The 25,822-nt window shown below is 36.5% G+C and overlaps 1 protein-coding gene and 1 non-coding gene across 2 annotated transcripts in view; one reads left to right on the forward strand and one right to left on the reverse strand.

Annotated features, from left to right (window-relative positions):
- AGGF1 (angiogenic factor with G-patch and FHA domains 1) overlaps positions 1–23,846 on the forward strand; it is a 25,228-nt gene extending 1,382 nt beyond the window's left edge. Inside the window, exons 2-14 of the mRNA XM_035892795.1 lie at positions 533–629; positions 1,090–1,295; positions 2,220–2,366; positions 4,308–4,496; positions 12,804–13,158; positions 14,741–14,852; positions 16,090–16,141; positions 18,325–18,426; positions 18,788–18,953; positions 19,198–19,280; positions 20,289–20,416; positions 21,360–21,459; positions 22,302–23,846. Of these exons, the coding sequence (XP_035748688.1) occupies positions 533–629; positions 1,090–1,295; positions 2,220–2,366; positions 4,308–4,496; positions 12,804–13,158; positions 14,741–14,852; positions 16,090–16,141; positions 18,325–18,426; positions 18,788–18,953; positions 19,198–19,280; positions 20,289–20,416; positions 21,360–21,459; positions 22,302–22,502 (1,938 nt within the window). The 3' untranslated portion in view covers positions 22,503–23,846. The remainder of the gene's footprint in view (positions 1–532; positions 630–1,089; positions 1,296–2,219; positions 2,367–4,307; positions 4,497–12,803; positions 13,159–14,740; positions 14,853–16,089; positions 16,142–18,324; positions 18,427–18,787; positions 18,954–19,197; positions 19,281–20,288; positions 20,417–21,359; positions 21,460–22,301) is intronic.
- An 825-nt stretch (positions 23,847–24,671) lies between these two features.
- Positions 24,672–24,810, reverse strand: LOC118452135. Its single transcript, XR_004841798.1, has one exon. It is a non-coding gene; the product is annotated as a small nucleolar RNA SNORA47 (small nucleolar RNA).
- Between the last annotated feature and the right edge of the window lie 1,012 nt (positions 24,811–25,822).

Genomic DNA, 25,822 nt, shown 5'->3' on the forward strand with positions numbered 1-25,822 from the left:
TGCCTTTGAAAAAGCCTCGCCCGGCGCCCAGCCGGTGGCCTGGCAGGTGGTGGGGAGTGATAACGGCTTCTCTGCCACTAAGTCGGTGTCACAGAGGGAAGAACTGCATTTAGCAGAAGTAAAGAGGCTCAATAAACAAGGTGAGGTAAAGAATTAATGAAAGAACTGTCCCAGGGATGCTTGTTGCAAAATAGGGACGTTTTGAAAGTGCTACAGTTCATCACCACAGAACAGTGGTTCTTGTTTGAAATTCCACTTTTTGGGTGGGCATCTTAAAAATAACCCCGGTTAAGTTTTTCCTTCCAAGTGCTTGCCTTTATTATTATAGCTTTCGTGAGCAGAAATTATGTTTTTCATTATGCCAACTGTTCAAATAGGAAATTGTCTCCTGCATAACAAAGACCAATTGAAATAGCTATGATGCAGTTATTTTTTGTTTGAATTATAGAATGTAAAACAGACTGATACTCTTTTCTGACGTAGACCCCTAAAATGCAGCACTGTATTCTGTAACAGGCTGTTTTTCTTTCAGATTGAAGAGCTCACTAAGGAAATCCATAATGGGAAGGAGAAAGATACCTCTAGTGTAGAAGTACAGACTGAGGACTATGCTGCGTGGTCACAAGCAGGTAGAGGGGGTGGTGACTGCTTAAACAGGCATCTAGAACAGTTTCTGATTCTGAATTTTTTTTTTTAATATACATTTCAAGTCTGTATCCTTAGCTGCATTAAATACAGGAACATGACATACTTTTTGGGACCATTTCCTATTTATTCACGCCATTCTTTTTAGAACAGGATAAAATGTAGCATGGACTGTAGCAGAGTCGTGCAACCTGTTACATAGTAATCTCATACATACACATATGTGGTTTTTTTACCAATAGTTGAAGTACATTAAAGTAAGATATAAGTTGTTCAGTAACAGTAGAATTAATTCAAAGTGGAGGCACTACCTAATAGTTGATTTTCATTAAACTACTCATGTGCATAAATTTCCAGATTAAGATTTAGGATCCTTAAACTGCGTTGTGTAAAATAGTGCTTTGCTGATTTATGCAACTTCAACTTTTTTTTTTCCCCTTGCAGATTATTACTACTATGAAAATTATTACAGTCACAGTGATACTCAAGATTGTGCATCTGAACTCCCAGTGCAACACAATCATGGGATTGAAGGCACTGAGCATAATTCCACAGAGGAATCTCAGACAGGTGCTAGTATTCCTTTAAGGATGGGTAGCACTGAAGTTGCTGAAGGTGGAGAAGAGGAAAATTTCATCCAGAATTCACAGGTTATAGAACTGTTTGGGATTTTATCAATTTTGAAGTTGGCAGTCTATTAATACTTCATTTCATTTAAGAGATGTGCTTTTGGTCTTGATATCATTGTATGAAACGATTTTTTTGTGATAGTGTGGTGCTGGTGATAGCAGGCAGACATACTTGTGCTTTGAAACTTACTCTGTTTGTGGTATGTTCCAAGCATAACATAGTCCTAGATTTGTTTAAAAAAAATGCACATTCTGAGACATGTCCTACATAGCCTGGAAGCATGGCATTTTTTATCAACAGAGTATGTTCAATATGGCCATGCTGGCTGTCCTAATCTGTACTTCTTTTTTTTTTTTTTTTTCCTCTCCACTGACATAAGGAGGCAACATATAAGGAGAAGAAAGTTGTTGGGGCATTTTATTTGTTTGTTATGGGCTATCCAGCCCTCTCTGAGATCACTCACTTTGTCTTACTCACTTAACTGATTTTGTGCCTTATCATCTAGCAACTTCAATGAAATGGAGAGCAGAAATGTATTTTAGGAAGGTACTGAAGGACATTTACTGTGTATATTTTTGATGTGTTCCACTTTTGAATAAAGGTTGGGGAAAACGAGAGGCACAGGATGAAGTCTTGGTCGCATTGAAATCGGACCAAGTTGGATGGGGCTCTGAGCGACCTTATCTAGTTAGCTGTGTCCCTGCTCACTGCAGGGGGGTTGGACTAGATGACCTCTAGGGGTCCCTTCCAACCCAAAACATTCTATGATTCTATGATCAGTAAACCACAGCTATGATTTCTGCCTTCTTGTTTAATAGTTCTTGAATCAATCAAAGTCCACAGAGCACTAATTTGTTTTATTTAAAATAGGGCACTGTAAAATGCTAAAGAACCAAGGAGGTTCTTTTTAGAAGAAAATTTAATTTCTTACTTTCCGGTATCAGGAAGCAGAAGATACTTCAGTACCAGAGGGTTCTTTGGCAGAGAGCTTGAGAGCTGCTGCAGAAGCTGCTGTTTCACAAACCGGGTTTATTTATGATGAAAATACAGGATTGTATTATGACCATAGCACTGGATTCTACTATAATTCGGTAAGGATTTTCAAAACCCTTGGCATTTTTTCTCTATTGCAAAATATTAGTAGTAAAAGTTGATGTGAGCAAAGAGCTGAGATCCAAGCTGACTTTATGATTTGAAAAACATGTTACTGAAGACAAATAGTAATGGAAGTTTGTGAATTAGTTGTTGAATTATTTCGGTCAAATTAAAGATAGCAGGCTAAGATACAAATTCAGATTTTCGTTCAGTTCTTTTTGATGTCTCGTTTAACTTGCTTGGCATTGTAGAAATTTTATGCTATAAAGCTGCTCTGTAACTTTCAAAATTATAAGCACGGGCTAAAAGATGACTTGTTCAGAAAGAGACAGGTTGCTGAACTAAGTCAGTGGCTTCTTCACAGTGAAAATCATGTTTAGAGAGAATATACGACATGCTTGTACTTTTACTTGAGTACAGTTAACAGGTAGCTTGATGTTACAGGTAAGAAAATACTTTAAAAAAAGTTGTCAGACAGTGGATCAAAATTTCATAATGGTTAATTTCTGCTATATGTTATTCATAAGAGCTTTTGGGGAGGTTTTCTTTTTGTCCATTGAGGTATATATATACGTATATGCATATCTACACTCACAAATCCCAGTGGAACTGCTCTGATGAAAACAGAGGTGTTGGTTGTGCCATTACATTCAACTCAATTTAAAAAAGTGTGCATGTGATACACAAAACTACTTGTTTTGTTTTCAGAGACACTTCTGGACTTAATTCTTTAAGTCTTAAATGATACCGTTGCTTTTAATGTGGTTTGTGGATACAGTTGGATGCATAAATCTTTAGGGCTATAAATTACAGCTTATGGTACAATTACACAAAAGAATCTATTTCCTTGTTCAGTAACTGTTCTGAATTACAGGAAATGTTCTTGTATTGGGTTTACTGGCAAGGTTTTGGTAGTGGGGCCGGAGGTTGCAAAGGGTGCCTCTGTAAAAAGAGGGCAGGGGCTGTCCGGACACAGCCGGTTCCACTGCAGGACACAGCCGAGCCCACCAGAGAAGCTGGTGGTGCCTCTGTGAAGGTGTGTTTAAGAAAGGGCAAAACACTGCACAGTGGAGTGTCTATGTGGCAGAGGAGGTGAGAAAGGGAGGCAGCATGAGAAACCCTGCAAACACCAAGGTCAAAGAAGAAGGAGCGGGAGAAGGTTCTCCAAGCACCAGAGCACGCAATTCCCTGCGGTCCACGGAAGAGGACCACACTGGAGCAGATATCCACACTGCAGTCTGGAGGACCCCACAGCGGAGTAGTTCCTTAAGGAGCTTTGGCCCGTGGAGAGCCCATGCCAGAGCAGATTCCCCTGGCCAGAGATGTGGCCTGTGGAGGACCCATGCTTGCGTAATTATTGAGAGACTGCCACCCATGGGAAGGACCCATGCGGGGCAGGGGAAAAATGTCAGGGGGAAGGAGCAGCAGAGAGGACCTGTTATGAATTGACTGCAATCCCCCACTCCTCGTGTTCCTGTGCCACTCAGGTAGAGGGAAGAGAGGTAGAGGAGTTGGGAATGAAGGAGTGAAGTAGAGCTTGGGAGAAAAGGTGTGGGGAGAGGCATTTTGTCTCTCTTTCTCCTCTTCCAACACTTTTTAAACTGGTAATAAACTTGTTTTCACCAAGTTGAATTTGGGTTGCCCATGAGGGTGATCTCCATATCTTTATCTTGATCCATGAGCTTTTCATCTTATATTCTCCCCCAGTCCATTTGAGGTCTCCTCCAGTCCAGCTGAGGAAGGGGTTTGAGAGAGCGGCTGGGTGGGCACCTGGTAGCCAGACAGGATCACACCACCACGTTTTTTCAGTACATTTGAGTTTGGGGTTGGTTTTTTTTTTTTTGAAACTTCATATGTGTTTCTTCATTAACTTGGTGCTTCTTTGAACAATGTATTTATTGAAGTAATGATAACATTGTTCTTTCCTTCTTGTAAAGGAAAATCAACTGTATTATGATCCAGCAACTGGAATTTATTACTACTGTGATGTGGAAAGTGGCCGATACCAGTTTCATTCACGAGTGGATCTGCAGTCTTACCAAACCTCTGGGACTCAGCACACTAAGGATAAAAAAGGGAAAAAGAAGAGAAAAGAACCAGAGCGGATTACTGCAAATGAGTATAAGGTAACTTTTGAACTGACAGAAAATGCAAAGCCTGTTGGGTTTGTTTGGGTTTTTTTATTATGTGATTTATGGGTTGTGGGGTTTGGTTTTATGTAGAGGATGTGTGGTTATTTTCTGAAGGATTCAAGCATCTTTAAACTATATCCAGCCAGTTGCTAACAAGTAGTGAAACTTAAAACTTGGTTTCCCTCACTTTTTCAATGTTATTTTATTACAATACAACTGTATAAATGTCTAAAATTGAGGGTCAAGCAAAGCTCTCCGATTAGCAAGCATGCTAGAACGAATTCAGGGTACTATGTGGACAGGATTTACATCAGAAATTCAGTGTTACTTCAATGTCTTGGTTTTAGGATTTTGGCTTGTGGTTTTTTGTTCTTGGCCTTTTTTTTAAGTCACATGGTGAATCAAAAAATGACTGAAGGTTTTGAAAATGCACACACACACCACCCCTTCTCTGTGACTGTATTCCGAGGCTCATTCCACTGACACTCTACTCTATCTTTACCATCATTTGGGATTGATGAAATGTCTGTGAAGTTGTAATTCTTTGCATGTTATGTTCTCCTATTGATATTTTATCAGGTCATTGCATTTTTGTTGCCCAGAGTGTGTGGATAATGCCCATTGTAGTTAACTTGTATTTTAAGTTATAAAAAACATGACTTCTATTGTTTATCTGATTGCTAAGAAAGCATACGTATCATTTAGTACATAGTGACTACCTTGAAAAACTTTACTCACTCATAAACACCAGAAGTTTTATTGTAACACAGCTATTAAACCTAAAGAAGCATTTTCTTAATGAACACTATTATTAATGTTGAATCAAATTTGTTTAGTCCTATTCTGCAAATTCAGTTTATTACTTCAGATTTAATTGAATATATTGATTTCTTTAGTTTGCAGTGTTCCTTAGTTTGTATTTTTTAATGCTATTGCTTTAGGAGTTGCATAATTTCATTATGTAGGCCTCAGTAAAACTGATTGCTTGAAACCTGAAATAATTGTGTTAGTGTACAGGTACTCTTATATTATAGTTCTGTAGCATCACTACAGAGTTTAAAAACTTTGTATCGGGGTGAGGTCGTCTGCAGATTTGAAAATGGGAACTGTTTACATTAAGAACCAGTGAAGGTAGGTTGAATGGATCGATTACAGGTTTTATAAATAGATTGTGGTTAATATGGGAATTTCTAATTTCTGAGAAAATTTCATGTGAACCATTCCATTTTGAGAGCTGAAATTGGATACTTATCAGCACTATTTATAACAACCCCCTAGACTTAAGGGCGAGGAGCTAATGCAGTTGAAGCTAGGAGTTTTACCAGTGTTCCAAGTTCTGGACATTCTGTGTGCAACTACTGAATTAGCATTCTGCCACTCCCAAAAGGCATTGTTAATACAGAACTTTATTTGTCATGTGTTAGGAAAGCATTATGGTAAGCTTGTAGGAATAAGCCTTTATCATACAGTGCAATTAAGAAATCTTTTAAATTTAGTTTTGTGGTGAACTAAATCAACAAGTATATATATGAAAGTTCTGTGGCATATATAGCTCTGACCTAACAAATAGTTTTGACTACTTTTGGGGATATCATCACAATCTGCTTCTGTCATCTGATTATACTACAAATAGCTACTTGTCTTTAGGTTATTTTATATTGATAAAATATTATCAAGATGGTCTTGTTAATAAATCTTCTGTGTGAAGCTTGCACAGTCACAAGGTAGGAGGTAAACATCCACTTCTTAAGGTGTGTTTTATGGATACTGAACTGAGTACTTTGCTTTATTTGTGAATTAATTTCTTTGACCAACAAGATAACAGGAAAAATATTTAAAACCGATTATGTAGTGCACAGATCTTTGCACCTGTGAACAGTAAGTTAAAGTGTCAGAGTAAGAATCAAGGCCTTTTCAATTTTTTTTAATAACAAAAAAAGGGAGAATACAAAGTGAAGCTTAAAACAATTACTCTCCACTTTAAACTTCAAAAAGAAAAGAATGCCTTTTTGTGAGTGCACTTTTATGTAAATGCACTGTTAGATTTAGGGGAAAAAAAAAAGCACCTTACTCTCATATTTTACGTACTGAGTTAAAATACTTTATTGCTGTTGTGTGGTTCTTAATCATAGAAGAAATTTGTTCATTAGTTTTTAAAAACATTACATTAGAATAAAACATAAAACATTTATTAGAATAAAAGACTATAGATTTTTCTGTTATAAAACTGAATCATTTATAAGCTGCATAATCCAGTTCGTAGATGCCTGGTATTTCTTGGAAATATTGTTGTCCAGTTTGGTCTGATATTGGTAAAGGCACTAATTAGTTCATGCTAGTTCTTGCATTATTTACATCCTAACACAAAACCAAAAATGTCTGGATTTAAGTAGAACTTTATAGTGAAGTGTAGTCTGTTAAAATGCTTTCCTACACACCTATGCCCAGCCTTCTCCCTTTTCCTTCTATTCCCTCTTCCACTCTTCACAAAAAAAATACAAAGTTAAAATAAAACCTATCCCTGAATACTGATTAAATTATTAAAGTTGCAACAATTATTTTGAAGATGAATACTTCATTATTGCTTTTCCCAGTTGGTTATTAAATTGTCCTGCTAGCCCGGAAAATGCATCCAAACACTACCTAATTTCTTGACCAAAGCAGGTTTTACTCTGCTTTCTTTTTCTACAGCCAGTACAAGCAGGAGAATGGTTTGGTTTATTTACCACTAATAGTGGTGAATAAAGCAATACCAGAGTCTAATTCTGGAAATATGTCATACACCCCCTGAACAGTATTATTCCTGGATGAAGATGAAGTGGTTCTTAAGAATATGCATGTGAAGCGGGGGAGGACAGTGAGCAGCAGTTACAGAACCTCAAGTACACAAAACACTTGATAAACTTTTTTTCTCTTTTTTTTCAGTTAAAGGAGTAAATGTAAATAAGTATTGATATTTCATATTACTTAAAAGTTGTCCAATATAAGAAATAAGGGAATCTAGCAGCTGCGTGTGTAGATTATCACAGCAAATATTTCTACATAGACAGTACTGGTAGCTGTATAGTTTTTACAAAAATCGTGTGTAATTTTTGAATGACACACTCTATTTAAACCAAAGTTAATCTCTTTTTAATCTAAAAAAGATCATAACTGGACCAATCTGTTACCTTTCTGTTTCTGGTCACAGGAGGGTTTTTTAGTTGTGGTTTAGTTTGTAGCTATTGTGAATAATTTGATGTGCTCAGGTATCTTACATATAGTATCAATCTATAAGTAGTAAGTTGGGACACTTAACACTACAGAAATGGCAAGTGTATTCTCCACAAATATTGCTGCATTCTTGAAAAAGCAATATAAATCTGAGAATATAAGGAATAAAATTAATCTGTTAAAATATTATTGTATTTTTAACAAGCTGAATTACCAAACAAGGAAGTAGTAGTGAGAGTCTGCTAAAATGAATGTACTTCTAATTGCAAAAAAAAAAAAAGCAGTGGAAGGGAACCCACATGCTTAGTATCTCCTGAGGAATGTTCTTGTTTTATACAAGAACTTTCCTTGAAGAGAATCTTTCTTTTCAGTCACCAAACTTCTGTATTACAAATAGTTTTGACTTGTGAAACTAAGCATGCTGCCCACATGCTTGCTTTTAATAGACAATCAGGGATTTTATTTGCCATGTTGAAGTATTAGATAGTCTCTGTGCAGCTTGCATGAAGAGGATGGTTGGAATACTTTGCAACTTTCAGGCATATAGTTCAGTTCTGGTATCTTTTTGTAGTGGTGAAGCAAAAAAAAGCAGGACAAGAAAATACTGTAATTATCTTCTGTAAAAGAAAAACCTTTAAATAAGTAAATTGGGAAAAGTTTAAAAAAACCAAACAAACAAACCCCACCAAATCACAAGGTGGCAATCAATGATAATGTGATCCCTGGCCCAATATCTAGATCCACTGCTTCCATACAGATTGGAGAATAGATTATGTGCAATAGTGATCATGTAGTTCTACTTGCTGGATTGGGCCATTAGAAAATTTAGACGCAAAGTGTTTATTCTTAAACTACTGTCTAATAAATTTTATTTCAGTGTGGTGCTTAAAATTAACTTCTGCCATATTCTTTTCCATTATAGATGCATCCTAGCTACTTCTGTAGGAGCGACAAGGCTTTTGTAATAGTATTTCCCTTAGGACTCTTGAAGCAGTGATTTTTATTTTTTTTTAATCACATGTAGTTTACTTTTTGCTGATATTCGTCCCATCTTTAGGTACGTCAGTTGACAGAAACCATGGCTAATCTGAAGATTTCTTCTTTTGGATTGGCAGCTTCTGGTGAAGGTAGAGTTGAGACACCAAACACATTAGTCCGTGGATGTTTACCTTTAACCTTGGTATTTTTATTAAAGGAAAAATAATATGTACTAGTTTATGTTTAGATACCTATTTTCCTCAACGCATTAATAGTTTTTTTTAAGCTATTTGCTCGAAATGAGTTCATCTACAAAGTAACTTTGAAATATATTTGAAACACTGTATAAGTAAAACATCTGAAGAAAACTTTGATGGCATTCCCGAATGTTTGGGAAGAGACATATTTAGAATCACTGTATAAATAGGGTGTCCTGAGTAAACGAACTCTACGTTCTTTAGGTAAGGCAAATTTCTTTCCTGTATTTTGGAGCTGTCCACCCGTGTATAAAATGGCTTCTTTATGATAGAGGAAGAGCTTTACTCTTTTTTGTGGCTTTTAATTAGATTTTTTGCATTGGAAATTCAAGTATTGTGTAGGGTGGAAGACAGTAACTGAAGTACTTGTGAAATGACGCTAGGAAGTCCAGGCTTACTCACCTGAGAGAAAGTATTTTAAACTTTTTGAAAATGTTTCTTTAGTAAAATATTGCATTTCAGCTTAATATTTCAAATTGAGAGAGTCTGTGCTAAAGATCTAACATTCAGCCCTTTAGATGAGAGCATTGAGTACCAATGATTCCGCTAAGTCACCTACTGAACTTCTAGCAAACCAAGAACAGATTATGCATTTCCGAAAAGTTTTATTTGTACATATTTGAATATTTTGTATAAAATAAATTAATTCAGAAAGCAATACAGTTTAAACAGTGCATTTCTTAGAATTAAGCTAATTACGTTCACAATAATTTTTAAGTTCTAATTTGTAGGCATGCTGAAGAATAGCATGAACATGGAAGTTGATCAGGCATAATAGAAAAATGTGAAATTTTCAAAGACAAAATGCCTTGCTCTATCACAGTAAAGCAAAAAGTATAGTTAAATGCTTAAAATACTGAGTTTAACATTAAAAACACTTCAGTTACTACAATCATTCCTGTATATTTTTTATGTAGGCCAATCTGCACTTCAGAAGGTCATTGTAATCAGTAGTTTGTGGCCTATTCTTTATAAAGCAAAAGCATCAATTCCAGTCACATGAACATGATTTGTAATTCTCAAAAGATTACTCCTCATGGGATACATAAAAATCCTGAATTAATATCACTCCTCATGGGATACATAAAAATCCTGATTCACTTGCACCTTTGGCTGTCTTTCGTCTGGGATGCAGAAATATGAACCAACTCGGATTCATCTCACCTCTCAACTTCAGTCATGCTTGGTGAGAGAAAAGCCAGAAATCATGTGGCAATACCCAGCAGATACAAAGTTTTTCAAAGCTGAATCACATAAGGGCAATCCATAGCCAATATTTGACTGTTGGGGTGGGTCTGCTGACTATTTGGATATATTGGGCAAAGCAACATACAAAGGAGTGTGTGTGTTCCTGGTATCATGGTGTAACAAACATGGTTATAGTGAGCACATGCCTGTATATTTTGTGTGTCCTGTCATGAGTTTGGGATGAAGACTTAAATATCCTGCCATCAAGAAATGAAGTGTATTGCTAGTATTTGTTAGGTCATTCAGGATGTTAATTTACTGAACGTTGTGTTTACTGCTGGTTCCTGTTCTTTTAAGCAGCGGCTGTATGGAGTCATGGTGCTGTCTGTGTAGTTACACTTTCATGCAAGTTACATGTGTTTTGCATTACTACTAGTAGTCATATATAATGGGAAAAGATTTTTTCAGCAAAAGTAAAGACCCCCTCAAGTGCTTTACGAATACATTCAGCATCCCCAGCCTTAATGTTTAGACGTCATAAAGATGCGCATTTTAATACAAATCTGTGAAATCATAAAAGGCTCAAAATACATGTTCTTTAGGAATGCAGTTTTAAAATCCTCAATTTTGTACAAGGATTTCTAAATGCAAAGATCGCATCTTTATCAGTACTTAACAGAGCTACTTAGTCTTTCTTAAGAGTTGACTGTAGTAATAGTGGAAAGAAACACAGAAACTGCTGAAAACAGGCTTAATGGTCATATTGGCAGAGTGTGCGTACAGAACCCTTGGTCTGTCTATAGGAGTGTTTCTTAAAATTCCTGTTTTCAACCCAGAACAGAGAGTCTAGTCTTTAGTAGCTAGGCTTTGAAACAGCATCATTTTATTTTCTAATTTAGAATATCTGAAGTGATGCCAAAAGCAAGTATCATTGGATTCACTGTGGATAAAGAGCTGAGTGGTTGGAGCATTATACTTGGGCATCAATGCATCACAGTCATGTGTTGCTTTGCCTCAGTTGTGATTTGAGCAGACTCTGTTTCTCTGTTTTCAGATTAGGTTAGTAGAACTTTGGCAGCTCGTAGTATTGTGGGATGAAATACATTTAGGATTGCAGGGCACCTTTGTATGTTGGGTTTTGATCTAGTATCCATACCATACATAAATATAAAGAAAGATAAATACACTGGAAAAGATCATACATAAAAGCAATAACCAGATTTGCCAGAAGGATTTATAATGAAATTAATGTGTCTGACATGTATGAACTGTGTAGTCTTACTTTTGGCAGGATTACTACATCTCTTATTTAAAATAAACGTTAGGCAGTAACCTTGCGATCCTGGCCCTTCCTAGTTCCAATATTTAAGAGAATTTAGGGAAGACAGCTAGTGCATTGTAGAGAAACCCTAAACAAACCAATAGTCCTTCAGTTAAAGGTCTTCTAAAATGTTATTATTCCTGAGAATCTGCTGTCTTACTGAGAGTGTTTCAGAAGTACACTATAAAGTCCTATCCAAGAGCTTGACTGCTGGGCTGAGAGGAATTCTTGTGTTTGTCTTACAGCTGTGCCACTGATGAGTTTTTACAATTCTGAAAAGTGATAGTGCTTTAATTTCCAGGACATTAACATTCACATTAATTCACATATCTTGAAATGTAAAAGCTCTATATGAAAACTTACTGAAAAAAAGTCAAGGATGTTTTTTAACTGCTGTGTTGCAATATGTGGTACAATTCGGGGCAATTGAATGCATTCATTCTGAATCCAAGATGGCAAATAACTTCTAAAAATATCCGAGAATTTTTTTTATTTGTCTTTTAAAGCGATTGGGGGGGTGTTTTTGTTTTAAGATGGTCATCAGGGCTGCTAGATTGAGGATTACATTTTCAAGGTGCTCTGGCAAAATGGATTTGAAACTTTAGATTTCTCAGTTAAAAAAAATGTTGATGGTCTTTTTTTCTGCTGATGAAACCAAGTGGCAGTGGAAGAACCTGCAATGATCTAATTGGTCTGGTATTCAACAGAGAAATGTGTTGCAGTAGAAAATGGATTCTCAGTAGAACTGTTCCACGTAGCATAAACTAAAGTTCTCTACAGTATCTTCATGAAAGGCTTTGATAAAGTTGCAATTTTGAAAGGAGGAAAAGCCGGTCATTAGGTGAGCATGGGTGGGCATTCCAGATATTCTGGACTGTTGTGGAAAAAAAAAAATGAGAAGACAAAAACAGGAGGAAGATATGATGAAGATCAATTAAAGGACTTTTAAACAAGTTGCAAGAATCAAGTAAGAGAGGGACAGAAGTAAGTGTCATAAAAGCAAAACTGGAAAATATTCAAGATGCTGTTGTACAAGTTTGAAAGTGAGGACAAGGATCCTAAGTTTTGTTTGAGAAAAGAGGAAGTAAATAAGTCAAGTTTAGAAGAGGAGTGCAGTGACACTTTCCCAAATAGAAGATGGTCTCAGTCATGTCTAATAGGATGTGAAAATATTTCTACTGAAATGTTCTGTTGACTGCATGCACTAAACTTTCTAGAAATGTAACCATTTCTTAATAGTTACAAAAATAATTCTTCCTAGTGAAGAATTTACTTCCAGGCTGATAGCAGACTGTAGAATAACTCAATCTGTAAAGAAAGTAACATTCTATAACTCCCCTCCAGGATTTGGACACAGAAGAGCAGAAATCATCTAACAGTCTGAATTGCGTTTCCACTACTGAGCAAGTGAGTTCTACTGAAGAAGAAGAGTCTCCAAATGTAAGAAAGAAGACTAAAGTGGACACAAAACCACGAAATAGCTTAACAGCCAAAGAATCCGTTTCTACAGACAGTATAAATTCGCATTCACGCAAAAGCACACCAGATACTGCAGCATATACAGATGACAGTAGAACAGCAGACACAGAAAGTGAGCCAGAAGAAGGTGAAATTACAGATTCTGAGTGCGAAGACTACAGCAGTGAGGATGAAGTAACAAGTGAAGAAACTGATGATTCAGAAGACTCAGAAGATGAAGGTGAATTATTGTGGCTTTTATGTATTATTGTATTTTTCCAGGAGCCCATTAAGAACAAACTACGAGAAAACAGCTTGGATAATTTAAAATAAAAAACAAAAAAAAACAAGCACGTGACTTGAGGTACTTTGAATTAAAAAGTGCTATATCTTACCAGAATTTGTTTCCTTCTCTGTACTTGTACGGTAGCCAGAAGTAAGTAGTGGTGTTTTTGTAAAAGCTGTTTAGGGGTCTAAGTTCCTGTGCTTGTGTAGAGACCTCAGGGATAGAATAAGATTTGTTTAGGTTACGATAGTGATGGGAGAAAAGAAAGCCTATTGCTAAAATAGAGATTCTAGTACAGACCTCACAGTAATTCTGTGTATTAACTCTCCTCGATTAGCGTATAATATTTCTGATATGTTCATAAACAATCATGTGCAGTTCAATGTAAGGTGAATCCACTGTGGTGAAAAGGATGAATGTGGAGTACTCGGTACTATTTGAAATCCTAGTTTGTGTGTATTCTGGTGGCAACATGTAAGAAGTTGGTATAGAGAGGAAACCTGTATGCTGTTTTGTGACAAGAAAAATGTTCTCCTAGGTCTTTAAGACCTCCTCAAGAACTGAGGGAAAAAAAAAAAGTAACCTGTGAAAAACTTAATGCAACCAATTTGAACTATGTAGATGCAAAGGATATTACAAATCACAGAATGAAATACAGCCTATAGAAGTCTGTACTGCAGGCTGTGTCCTGCTCGCAGTTAGTTTCTTATGTTTTCATTACTTTATTTACTCAGCTACTCAGATTCTGAGTGATTAATGCCATTCAAAATGTGCTTGCTACCATCAGGCTTTCAGATTAAATTTCCTTTTCTGACTCTCTTCTAATAATCAAGTCTGCAGTAATGCTGGAGTAGTAAAAACTGGAAAGAGTTTCTCTCCTCCTAGTACCTTTTGAGCTAGTGTCTTCTAATTCAACCATGTCCATTCCTAGCTGAGATCACTAGAGACTGTTTCTGCAAATGTATATCCAGGAACAGAATTCGTACAGCTGCTAGAATAGAATTACTTAACAGATATTGAGGCAAAAAAGCATATGCATCTGTAGACTCATCAGTTATTTTTTCTTATCTGTATTGGTGCATAGTTTTAATAGAGTAAAAACTAGTAAAAATACATTTGATACAGAAATTAGCAAATAAAGTACTACATGCATTAGGTTTGTGATGTGGTGAACAAACCTCCCTGTTTTCAAAGTAAAACTGTAATCTGTTATGACTAATGGTCCATAAATTTATAACATGTTAGTAAATTCTGTGAATGTATTTATTGCTGTAACTAAACACTTGTACACATGTAAATAAGCAGAATTAGGAAAACATCTTTAATACTTTAGTAGTCAGAAAGCCTTTGACACAGTAGTCTCATCAAAGTTTTCTCTCAGATGTGCTTATACATTTCTTTTCTGAAAGTTGCATAGGATTCAGCCAGATAACAGCTGAATGTATATCAATTGTTTGAAAGCTATAGACTGTAGCGGTAAAACTGTAATTTTTTTGATAGTAACAGTTTTTGGGGTTGGTTTTTTTTATAATTGTAGAAGAAGAAAAGATCTGGCCTCCTTGTATCAGAGTAATTGTAATAAGATCGCCAGTGCTGCAGACTGGATCACTTTATATTATCACAGCTGTGAAACCTGCTACAATCGGAAGGTAAAACTGAACAGAATTTGTTACATAAATCTGAAACGGTATCTCGCTTTGAAAGCTGTGGAAGCCACTCAGGATTGCTTGTCCCTACTCTTAATGTTTGTCCTCCTAGCATGCAACAATTGTGAGGTACTGTGAGTTAGGTTAGCCAACAGTAAGAAATTTAAGTCATGTCACGTAGTATCATGCTTGCTGTGGTAACAGCATACACAGCTAATGTTGCTCTGCAGTCATGAAAATTCATTAGTGATAAATTGATCTTGTGTCTTAAGTCCTAATGGCAGCACAGCTGCAAGTCATTCTTTGAAAACTGTTGTTTTCTAGAAAGTAAGTAATTTTTTTTCCTGGGCCACTAAGGTAACTTTCTCAGAAATGCAAGAATATAGTTCAGTAATTCAGGATCACAAGGAAGCATATCCATAACTTCCTCAGACATTCAAACTCCAGTAGGGTTGGTTCATCTTAAATAATAAATTGTGGTTTGTGCTAGCCTGTATGCATTCTTCCAGTTCTAATGTTAAAAAAAAAATAATCTGGTTTGTTCACGGTGGATGATGAATTTAATGATGAAGTATGCTTTATTCCATGCTTACCAAAAACCTCACCCCTTTTCAGATGCTTTTATCTAATGCTGATAGATGTGATTTACTCCTATAGTTCGAGTTTTTTAGGTACATTTATGTGAAGATTAACAGATGACAGTTCTGCTTGCAATTTGCATGGAGGTCCTTTGCTAGCTGTATTGCTTCTTCATCCCCTAGTATAAGCAACTAATATACAAATCCCTTCCTCCCACTGCAGTGGTTCCCCCCCCCCCCCAAAATCTATACAGACTACTTTTTCATTGCTTGTATTACCTGGCTAATGCTACCAAGAATTCAACTTAAGCAATTGAAGACTGATACCAAGATGCCCTGAAGGGCTTGAAGGATGCAGAGTTCAGGTTCTTATTTACAGGCCTTGTATGAGCATAGAAGTTCAGATAGAAACGTCAGGTTTATTGATAAAAATATAAAGGTACAGCTCTATCGTATATTCATTGCCAACTGCATATAGTTTACAGATTGAAGAAGGGACATGAAGTGGGTCTTTACATCGTGCATATTCACACCTGTAAAGCTCCCCAGTAGCTCAGAAGAGAAACATGGTATTAAGGTGCAACTGAAATACTGCTCTTGTAAGCTACATATTAGACCTATTTCTACTGTGTTGTGATTCATATATCAACTTGCCTTTCCAGAGAAAAAGATGTTGGACACACAATTCAGATTCCTGAAGTTGGAGTCAGTAAGGTAACTCTTGTTTCTGTCTGCTGGAAAGTAGATCAGCATATGAATGAAGCTTGAGATTTTATGGCTTTAAATTTTGCAAAATCTTACATTAATTTTTTTAAAGATATTTTAGAATGAGATGTGGGTTTAGCCACATTTGAAATTAGAAAAAAGAAAACATACAGTATTTTACTGAATGGGAATTTAACGTAAACAGCAGTGTGGTTTCAAAGTCTAGGAAAGCTAAGTGTTTTTTTTAATTGGAGTTTTACTAATCCACAGTGTAATGCACAGTAAAAAAAATAATACTTTGAATCTTGGAATTTCTTAATTATTGAACTTGAGGAGAACTTACTCTGTTAAGTATTAATGGTATATAATATATTGATGTAAGCTAGTCAGAACTTTGTTATAAAGTAATCCAATCCTCACAGTTGAGCTCAAAGCAACAGGTTTTGTTTTATTTTTCTTCAAGGCAACTGTATAGATATGTAAGTGATGTACAGGGAATTTGAAAATTTAACAATTTCTTTCAGTGAGAGATTATAATGGAAAACTTTTGTTCTAGTTAAGAAAGATTAAAGATAAATTATGTGCTCTGTTTTGTTAGCTACTTTAACACAGACCATAAATACAGGACTCTTAATAAAAGAAAATGTAGATTAACAAAGACATGACATGCAAACAAAAAAAGATTGATAAAAACATCTACAAATGCAAGTATCTGAAATACGCTTTACTATGTCTGTTCCAGATCATAGTTCTAATTAATCAGCCATGTACCGTATTTCACACAGAACAATTTCCAGCGCAAATCTTTCCCTGCTACTAATGACTTTTTTAGGCATGTTATGTGAAATTGGGTGCATAAAGAAGCCAAAAGGCTTTTATTTTTCTGTGATGTTACCATTTTAGTACTTCACGGGTACCTGACTGTTTATATACAGTTATTTCACTTTGTAGATAAGGAGTCAAAGGCAGGAAGATAAATGGCATATCTATAGAAAGAAGTTGTTTGTTTTCCTCACTATTCATAGCTGATAGCTGTGCACCACTTTGGTATTTGCTTTTCTTAAGTATAAAGTGAGATTTTAAAAAAACAACACTACACCCTGCAGATTTAGAATCTTTAGAAGTTTGGGTTCATCCTATTCAATAAAACAGAGATAGAAATTAAATTATCTATTGAATGAGCTAGTCAATCTTTCCACCATTATGGGAGTATTCCTGTTATAAATGCTAGCCAATCTATGAAATATTATTTTGGTATTTTTTTATTACTAGATGTAACAACTGCTATTGCTCAAAGGTAAGGAAAGATTTGGTGTTAAGTGAACACTTCCTTCCCAGATTGACTCTTGGGGGTTTTTTGTCCACTATTAGCAAAAGGGATCTTTGCTTGTCAGATCTGAAACTGTCACTTTTTTAGATTTCTGGTTTTTACTGGGACTAGTTTTCTAGGTTTCTGGGTTTTACTAGACTGCAGAGGTTGGTATTTTGGTTTGCTCAGTGGCCATTTTTGGAGGTAGCGTGTATCTTTGTGAGTTTGGCCAGGAGTTGTGTTTTCTCTGTTTTATGTGGGCTTGGGAGCAATACCTATATAGATTTGCAACAGCAAAAGAAAAAAATTAGGTTGTTAGTATCAGAAAGGATATAAAAGGAAATGACGGCTTGTCATTGTGTCCTGAGCATCAAGATGCAGCTGAATTCTGTGAAATTTACAAAAGTGTGGCACTTACGGAGTATTTCAGATATTAAAGAGCAAGTAACCTGAAGCTGTAGAATGAGGTATTTTTGGTTTTTAATTGAAAGAGAACATTTGAGAGTGCTGTAACATACCTTACAAGAAAAAAGCCTTTTACTTAAAAGAACAGTTAAAAATGCTGTATTACTGAATCTTGCAGTCTTTTAAGTAAAGCATAGTTGCCACATTGGCCAGTATATACTTTTTCAGTACTGGATCGGTTTATGGTCAAAATAGTTATATTATTAATAGCATACTTTAGCTCATGCTGGTGTGGCTCATTCATTTACATTTCACATGGATGAAATCATAAAATGCGGAATACTGTATTAATTTAGAGTGCCAGAGCCACTCAGTTAAAAGGCCTCAAAATATGTTCTGAAATCTTACTTTAAAATAGCATAAAAATTGTGAAGTATTTGCTTAATAAGAAAGTTTCACTTAGGCTTCTATTTATCAGTTCCATGCAGAAGTATATTTTGACCACGATTTGCAAAATTACGTTCTTGTGGATCAAGGCAGTCAGAATGGAACAGTTGTTAATGGAAATCAGATTCTCCAGGTGAGTACCTGTTGTTACAATGCTGTGTACGTTGCAGAAAACTGTAGTCATGTGGTCATTTTAAATATGTTATGGCAAATCACTAACATCATCATTATGTGGCTTCTTTCACACATTAGTCTCTTCCTTGGTTCCTTTCTGGTTTTAGGGCCACTTACAATAATTCATGTTTGCTTTATATTAGGAAAAATCCACTATGGTTGCAGTTGCTAGAGTGTGATACATCCACTGTAGTTAAATACTTGTCTGCGTTTGTAGGGACAAACTGAATTACTAAATTATAAGCAGTATTCACAAAGTAGAGTTCATGCCCTTCATTAATAACTATTAACATGGCTGCCAAAACTTTCTTTTGCTGTAGCCTAAAATAAAATGTGATCCCTGCATCTTGGAGCACGGAGATGAAGTGAAGATTGGTGAAACTGTGCTTTCTTTTCATATACATCCTGGCAGCGATACTTGTGATGGATGTGAACCAGGACAAGTCAGAGCACATCTTCGCCTGGACAGGAAAAAGGAATCTTCTGGTTAGTCATGTTATGACAGGATATGGTTTTTATTATAGCTATTTACTTTATAAACATAATTATTACTTCAGTTTTCTTACAATTTTCTTGTCAGCTGGGCATAATTGTACAATACATGATGATACATTTTCTTCTTGGTGTGTGTCTGTGTAATAATCTTAAAACAAATTTCTCAGAGTTGTCTTATGTTTCAAAACATTATTACATTATTATTATTAATTCAATACTGTGTTCTTCCTTTTAGTTTGCCCAGCACTTAGCAAAGAAGAGAGAGAGTTAGTCAGAAGAAAAGCGTTAAAACAAATACGGGTAAAATACGGTTTACAGGTGAGTTTACAGTAGAAGTTGATTGTTTGAAGTCTACATCTACTTTGTGATTCCTATTTTAAGCTACAGGCTTCAGTGAATAAGGGAAGTTTTCCAATGCACTCAAACTTGAGCATGGTAGCTCAACTGAAGCTTGTCTTTTGTACACTAAATAATTTACAAACCTCTACAGAGAGAGATGATGGTAACAGGGCATGAAAGTTCTGTTAAAAGTTTAGGAAAAGAAGATCTGTTCCAATGTGTGTAAGATTCCTCATCCTTTTCAGGTTAAGATTTCTTAAGACATTTTTATTTCTGCAAATTAAGTTTGCACTGAATTGCAGTGCTGTATTTTATTTGGGAAGTAAAAATAATGAACAACTGAAAAAATGATGGATTGAAGAGGGAAATTTTTTAGGTCTGCCAACATGAATGTACAGGCAATATAGTATGTAAGTATTCAAGTTACTTCTGGTTTAGAGATTATTTTAACTATGGGGTTACGTCTGGCACTTGTAGTAAGTATTGGTGTAGAAAACAGAATGGTGTAGTTTCTCTCGAATTCTTCAGCTACCAAAATAATATTGATACAGAATCTATACACATGCTTAGTTCTACACATGTGCTTAGTTCTGGCATCTGTTCTGAAGTCATAGTTGCTGAGGAACAGGCTAAATATTTAAACAAAAAGCTAGTGCCATGACCATGTGGCTTTCTACTAATGTGGAGAGATTGATTCTTCATACCAAGAGAAGATTCAAGAGAATCTGTTAATTTACTTACAGCTTATGTGAAATTAATGAATTTGGCAATATTACATTATTATATGATGATGGCAATAACACACCTCACAAGGTATGGCTGTAAGGTAAAGAACCTACTAAATGAGAACTATAGGAGTTTTGTTACAAGATTTAGAATTAATGAGATAGGCTGCATTACTTTGGAGAGAAGCAGTGAAGTTATCAAAAATAAAAAATGTAAAGCCTGCTTTCTTTGCCTTGGTGGAAATTTAATCTGCTTATAAAGAACACAGAGTATGAAGACAACAAAGCAGTGAAGAATCCAAAGTACAAAGATAGAGCAGGAAGACGCAGAGAGACCATTGGAAGTGAAGGAACCTTCCAGAGAGATGATAGTCCAGCTTCTGTTCATATGTAAGTTTGTTTGGGGGGGCACATGGGAATCCTCCGTGTCCTTCTCTAGTGAATCTTAAAAAATTATTATAAAGTATGTGTCACTTACTAGGATAGTTTGTTAGATTATGAATTACCTGTATATAATCTGTTAGGAGAACTAGAAAATAGTAAGCTATTCTCATTTCCCAGTTCATATGCTCTTTTTATTAACTCCTCACCTTCCATACAGACTTCAGCTTGGCAGTAAGGATGCTCAGATCACTGTCCTATCAACTCACAAATCAAGGAACTTCCCAGCTGCACTACTGACACCTTCAATAATGTCTGTTTTTCAAGTATCTTGATTGCTACTTTTCCTCTCCAGTCACAGTAATAGTACACAAGCAAATTTTTCACCTGCAGCTTCGTCAATATTCAGCCTGTCATAGGACATGCATTTACAGACCTCTTAAATGACACGTACTTTCATCTTCCTCCTTAATTACTCCTTTGCTTATGTAGTTGCTTTTTGGGGTGGTTTGTTTTTTTAAAGAAACATGAACTTGTAGGTGCTTGTAAGTTAGTAAAAGAAAGTGTGAGACAATGAAAATGCGAGTTTTTTTAAAGTAGTAGTGAGGTAGTGACACTGCCTTTTCCCTAGTGCAGTCAATTCCTGCCCACCCATGCTATATCTTTTAAGTCTTAAAGTAAGCAAGTAGTTCTGAAGGAGTTTTAAGAAAGTTTTAAGAAAGTTGGTATTGACCAGAGGCTTGGAATAGTTTTGGTAACCGAAGATAGTCATGGAAGAACTTACAAAAGGTAGCACTAGGGTCTTCTGGATAGCTCTTAATGGAAGTAGGAGCAGCATACTAGTTTTGGTTTCTAGAGCAGCATACATATGCACATTTCTGTCCTTCAGTATTCAAGTAGAGAGCATACTCTTTGTATTAACTCTTGCTTATCTGCTATCTTAAACTTTAAGTGAAATCAGCAACAGCAACAAAGGACATAAAATGTTGGAGAAGATGGGATGGAAGAAAGGGGAAGGCCTGGGCAAGGATGGTGGTGGTATGAAGGATCCGGTAGGTGTCTCTGGTTTTTATTTTACACAAAAAGAAATAGAAATGTATTTGCAGTAAAAAATGTCTAAATTGTAAGACATTATTCACTTGAAACGTTTCCAAATCCTGGTTAGGGAGGAATAATCTCAGTAGGACTTATCTCAAATAGTTTTCTATGTACTTAATGAATTATTTATAATTTTTTTTCAATTATTTTGTCCCTTCAGTGGAAGATGCCAGTGATGTCTGTACTTGTTAGGAAACTAAACAAGGGATTACAGCTTCTAGCCATTGAATTAATAATCTCTTATTTGAATACAAAATCTGGAGGAAGATTGAAATAATTTTAAGTGATGTGAATTCAAGAGGGGCTCATTGTGGAATCTTTCACTTTCTCTGAGGCTGATGTAGCACAGAAGTCAAGCTAGATGACGGGCCATGAGAGAGGAAAAGCTGGCTGGAGTCACTCACCACCGAGTTCTGGGACTCTATGGCAGACATGTTGGCCCCAGTTTTCTCACCAGACATGTTGTCTTTTGGCAGTAGTGCTGCTCAGTCATACCATACCTTTTGTTGTCAAACTATCCAGCACAGGGATCATACGCTGTTCACTTGGTAAGGAGTACTTCACAGTAATGTTAGTGGCAGGTAACATCATTCAGCACTCTAGATCATACATCTAGAGGTGGTGATTTGATGCATCACTTTAGGAGTACTTTAGATGCCCATGTGTGATGTAGGTATAGTAGAGCCTTAAAGAGAAGCGCATGGGGAAAAAGGGTGGAATTAGTATTATGAAATATGATTTAAAGTCTTTAGAATACCTAACTTGCAGTTACAACAATATTTTATATATTTGACAGATCCACCTTCAGTTACATAAAACACATGCAGGTTTGGGTACCAGCAGACCAGCCTCAGCTGAAGATGTTCAGATCATCCAGAGCAAGAATAAAAAGAACTGGGATAAAGCAAGAGAAAGGTTTGCTGAAAACTTCCAAGAACCTAAATCACAAAGGGATGCACCTAAGATTACGCCTTGGGTTAGAGGGACTGTAGAGTAAAGCATTTGGTCCCATAGCAGGGTAATTCCTGTGTGTAAATAGTTGGGAGAGAATTTATTTTTATTCTTTTTTCTTTTGCTAAAGCGGAGGTTTGGTGATATGTAAAATACAGTTGTGGAAAAAATTATACAATATTAACTATTATGTTAATTGGTTTTCTGTAGTCTTCATGCTTTTATAAAAACACATTTTTAGTAAGAAATTAATGGCATTTAGAGGGATATTCAAATTTAAGTACTTGAAAGTGATTCTCATGAGCAGGAAGTTTCTTCAATTGTGTTTTTAACACAATTCTTTATAGAAAGTCAAACAAAACATCTGTTAAAATTAAATACAGTATCTTTAACATTTGAACAGTGGTTTAAAAGTAAGCTGAAACAAAAAAAAGAAAATCTCCCAGGCCCCTGCTAACACAGTATCATGCTGCCTTTTCTTCTCTTGTATGTTTATTCATGATTGCCATGAAAAGCTCAGCAAGAGGTACATGACTCTTAAATTCATACAGTTCAGTACTAGCCACATGTCTCAGCTTACCTTAAGGGGAAAAACCCCCTTGGTTTTTAAATGATTCATCAGTACTGTTCAGAAATAAATACTGTACTCCATGAAATAAACTACCAGCATTGGTGAAGAAAACCATGTTCAGAGGTGGCTTGTAGCAAAATTTTCTTCTGTGAAGAACTTGCTTGAGATTTGTTTAGTAAATCTGTATCATACCTTTAAAAGAGGAGGTATGTTTAGAAAACTGCTGTCTGTGTGTATTATTTATTAACTCTTGTTCTGATACATCCATTGCTGGCAATGGAGATTATGCCAGAAAAAAGAAAAACCCAACCAACTCATTTTTGGTGGAGAAGGATTGCCAAACTGAAGCTGAAAGCTTGGTATTTATTCGGTGTTCCTGAACACAATAAATCCTCGTCAATTTAAGGAGTGTTCTTCTTGATACTATCTTGTCCGTATGCTGGATAGGAGTGCTCTTCTAAAATGAGAAAAACAATCCTGTTTTGGTCAAGTTAGAGTTCTGATACTTGTTCAAGTAAGGCAAACTTAGTAGTCTCACCATCCTCTTGGATCAGAGAGGCAACTGTCGAGCACTGTTGAGTAAAACCAGGACAAGTTGCTAGCTATTTACCTTAACATATCTTTAGACACATACACTATAAAGCAAAATATTCAATCTATGTTATTTAAATAATTAAAGCACATGAGTTTTAACAACCTGAAGCATGCCTTACTTCAGGAGTATAGAGTTGAAGATACAGTTAAGCGCACTCTGAATGCCTGCAGCAATATTGCTTAATTAAATCAGTTCACTGTTAGCCAATGTAAGCAGTAATTTTTACTGTTTTAGTGATAGTTAATGAATTATTGGCCTAGTTTGCTGTTGCATTCCTTTTTATGAACAACTTCACATCTTCCAGCTGTGAAAAACAAAAGTTCTGTATGAAACAGCTACGTCAAGTTTTAGTTCACCACATACCTAAAAAGGCACTTCTGCTACTAGTGGCTACTAGGAGAAAAAAAAAAAGACCTGTATGCTAAAAGGTTTTTCCTTTTTTTTTTAAAAGTTTACCTCTGTGGTCTTGATAGTAAATGAAATTACAAACCTTAATATGATGGGACATCAAGCCATCTTTTACATACCTTAGTAGGAATTTTAGTTTTCCCTCTTCCCAATTATTCAACTAACAGCTCTAAGAAAAGTCAGCCACTGGGTTATTGTTGCCTTGCAACGAAGACACTTGAAAGGATTTAACTGAGTTTGCATTTCATTAAGTTTTTGAAGTAAGACATCATTTGCCTTCTGTGAGAAGCATGGTCTCATGCAGTCGAGCACTGACTGCTTCCAGCACTGCAGCTTCCTCTTTGAGCAGACAGTTCCATATAAAGGGATGAAGCTTAGTCTCAGTTGAGCACTGGTGTGACAAATCCCATTAACTCTTGATGCTGCCTAGGAAAGTGGAAAAAGCAGTGCCATTAATACATGCAGCATTGTTAACAAAACAACTGAAAATAAGGTCTAATCCTGATCAAGCAGTTGTGTGTCTTTATTGAGTAAGAAGACTTGTATGGAGCTAAAAAGGGGCTTTTCACCCCCTACCTTGGTGACCTCTTAGCAAGTTCCAAATACAAATGAGTTAGGTGAAAGCCACCAGTGGTGTGCAAGCCTTATGTGCAAATGCAGTTCTGCCTTCCCTCATGTCAGGAGGGGGACAAGAGTTGCCATTGCACTATAATAATTTTGGAGGCTATAACCAGTAAGATACAGCATAAAGTTTAACTGTCTTACCTTCTCAGTCCTCCAATCATTCTGCTGTCTTTTCCAACTTATGATACTTAATACTCATCACTTAGACAATGTTGCTTTTCTATACATCCAGAGTCAAAAGTTTTAGCAGTTAACTGTATATATAAATAGTGCTAGTAAATATATATAATCTTAAAGCTGTTACAAGTAACATTAATCAGTTTATATGAACAAACTTATTTTCTATAGTCCTAACAGTGAATTTTGCAAAGCACCAATACACAAAACACATTTCTGAAATTTAAAATAAATTAAGAAGAGTAGGTGTCCGTATCTCTGGCGCTGAGCCACCCAGCTAGCAATTAAAAAGAGGAGCGCCATCCACCATTGTGTGAAAGCCACTGGACCAAACACGTATGCCAACAGGGGCTCTGAACTGTTGTATACATACAAAATATTTTTACTAAACATAACACAGATTAAATTAGAACTTCTGTTCTAGCAAGAACAGACCCTTTGCTGCTGCATCTGATTGCGTGACAGGGGCCTTCAGCCAGAAGATAACAAATCCACAGCAGCAGGAAGAGATGTCAAAAATAGCATCCCGTTATAAAAAAGCTGTATTTAAATGTGCATGCCAGCAGGTTTTGTTCTATATGGACTTTATGTACGTGCTGCGTATCTTTGCAACCACAGAATGCGGGATTTTTTTTCCTCATCCAGTTGCTCCCTTACAAGTGTTTTCCGTCTGCATCTTATTTTAATCCGGCAGTACCTCTGCCGACGAACATACCTGCCTACCGGTTCTGCGGCCCGGCTAGCATCCATCTCGGTACAGCCCCACAGCGTGGCAGGGCGCTATCCGCTCCCATCCCTTCGTGCTGGGGGGGCGGGGTGCCGCCTCAGCGCTGCAAACGGGGCACCCGCCGCCTCTTCTGCTGCTCCTCCAGCTCCTTGGTTAAGGCGGGGGGGGAAATTGGGGTTACGCGGCCGTCCCGCCGGCGGGGCCCTTCCCGCGCACACGCGCGGCCCTGTGCCGGGGAGGCCGGGCAGCGGGCCGGGCCCGGCA

This window comes from Egretta garzetta, unplaced genomic scaffold (genome assembly GCF_000687185.1).
Source record: "Egretta garzetta isolate BGI_Z169 unplaced genomic scaffold, ASM68718v1 scaffold424, whole genome shotgun sequence".
Lineage (NCBI taxonomy): Eukaryota > Metazoa > Chordata > Aves > Pelecaniformes > Ardeidae > Egretta > Egretta garzetta.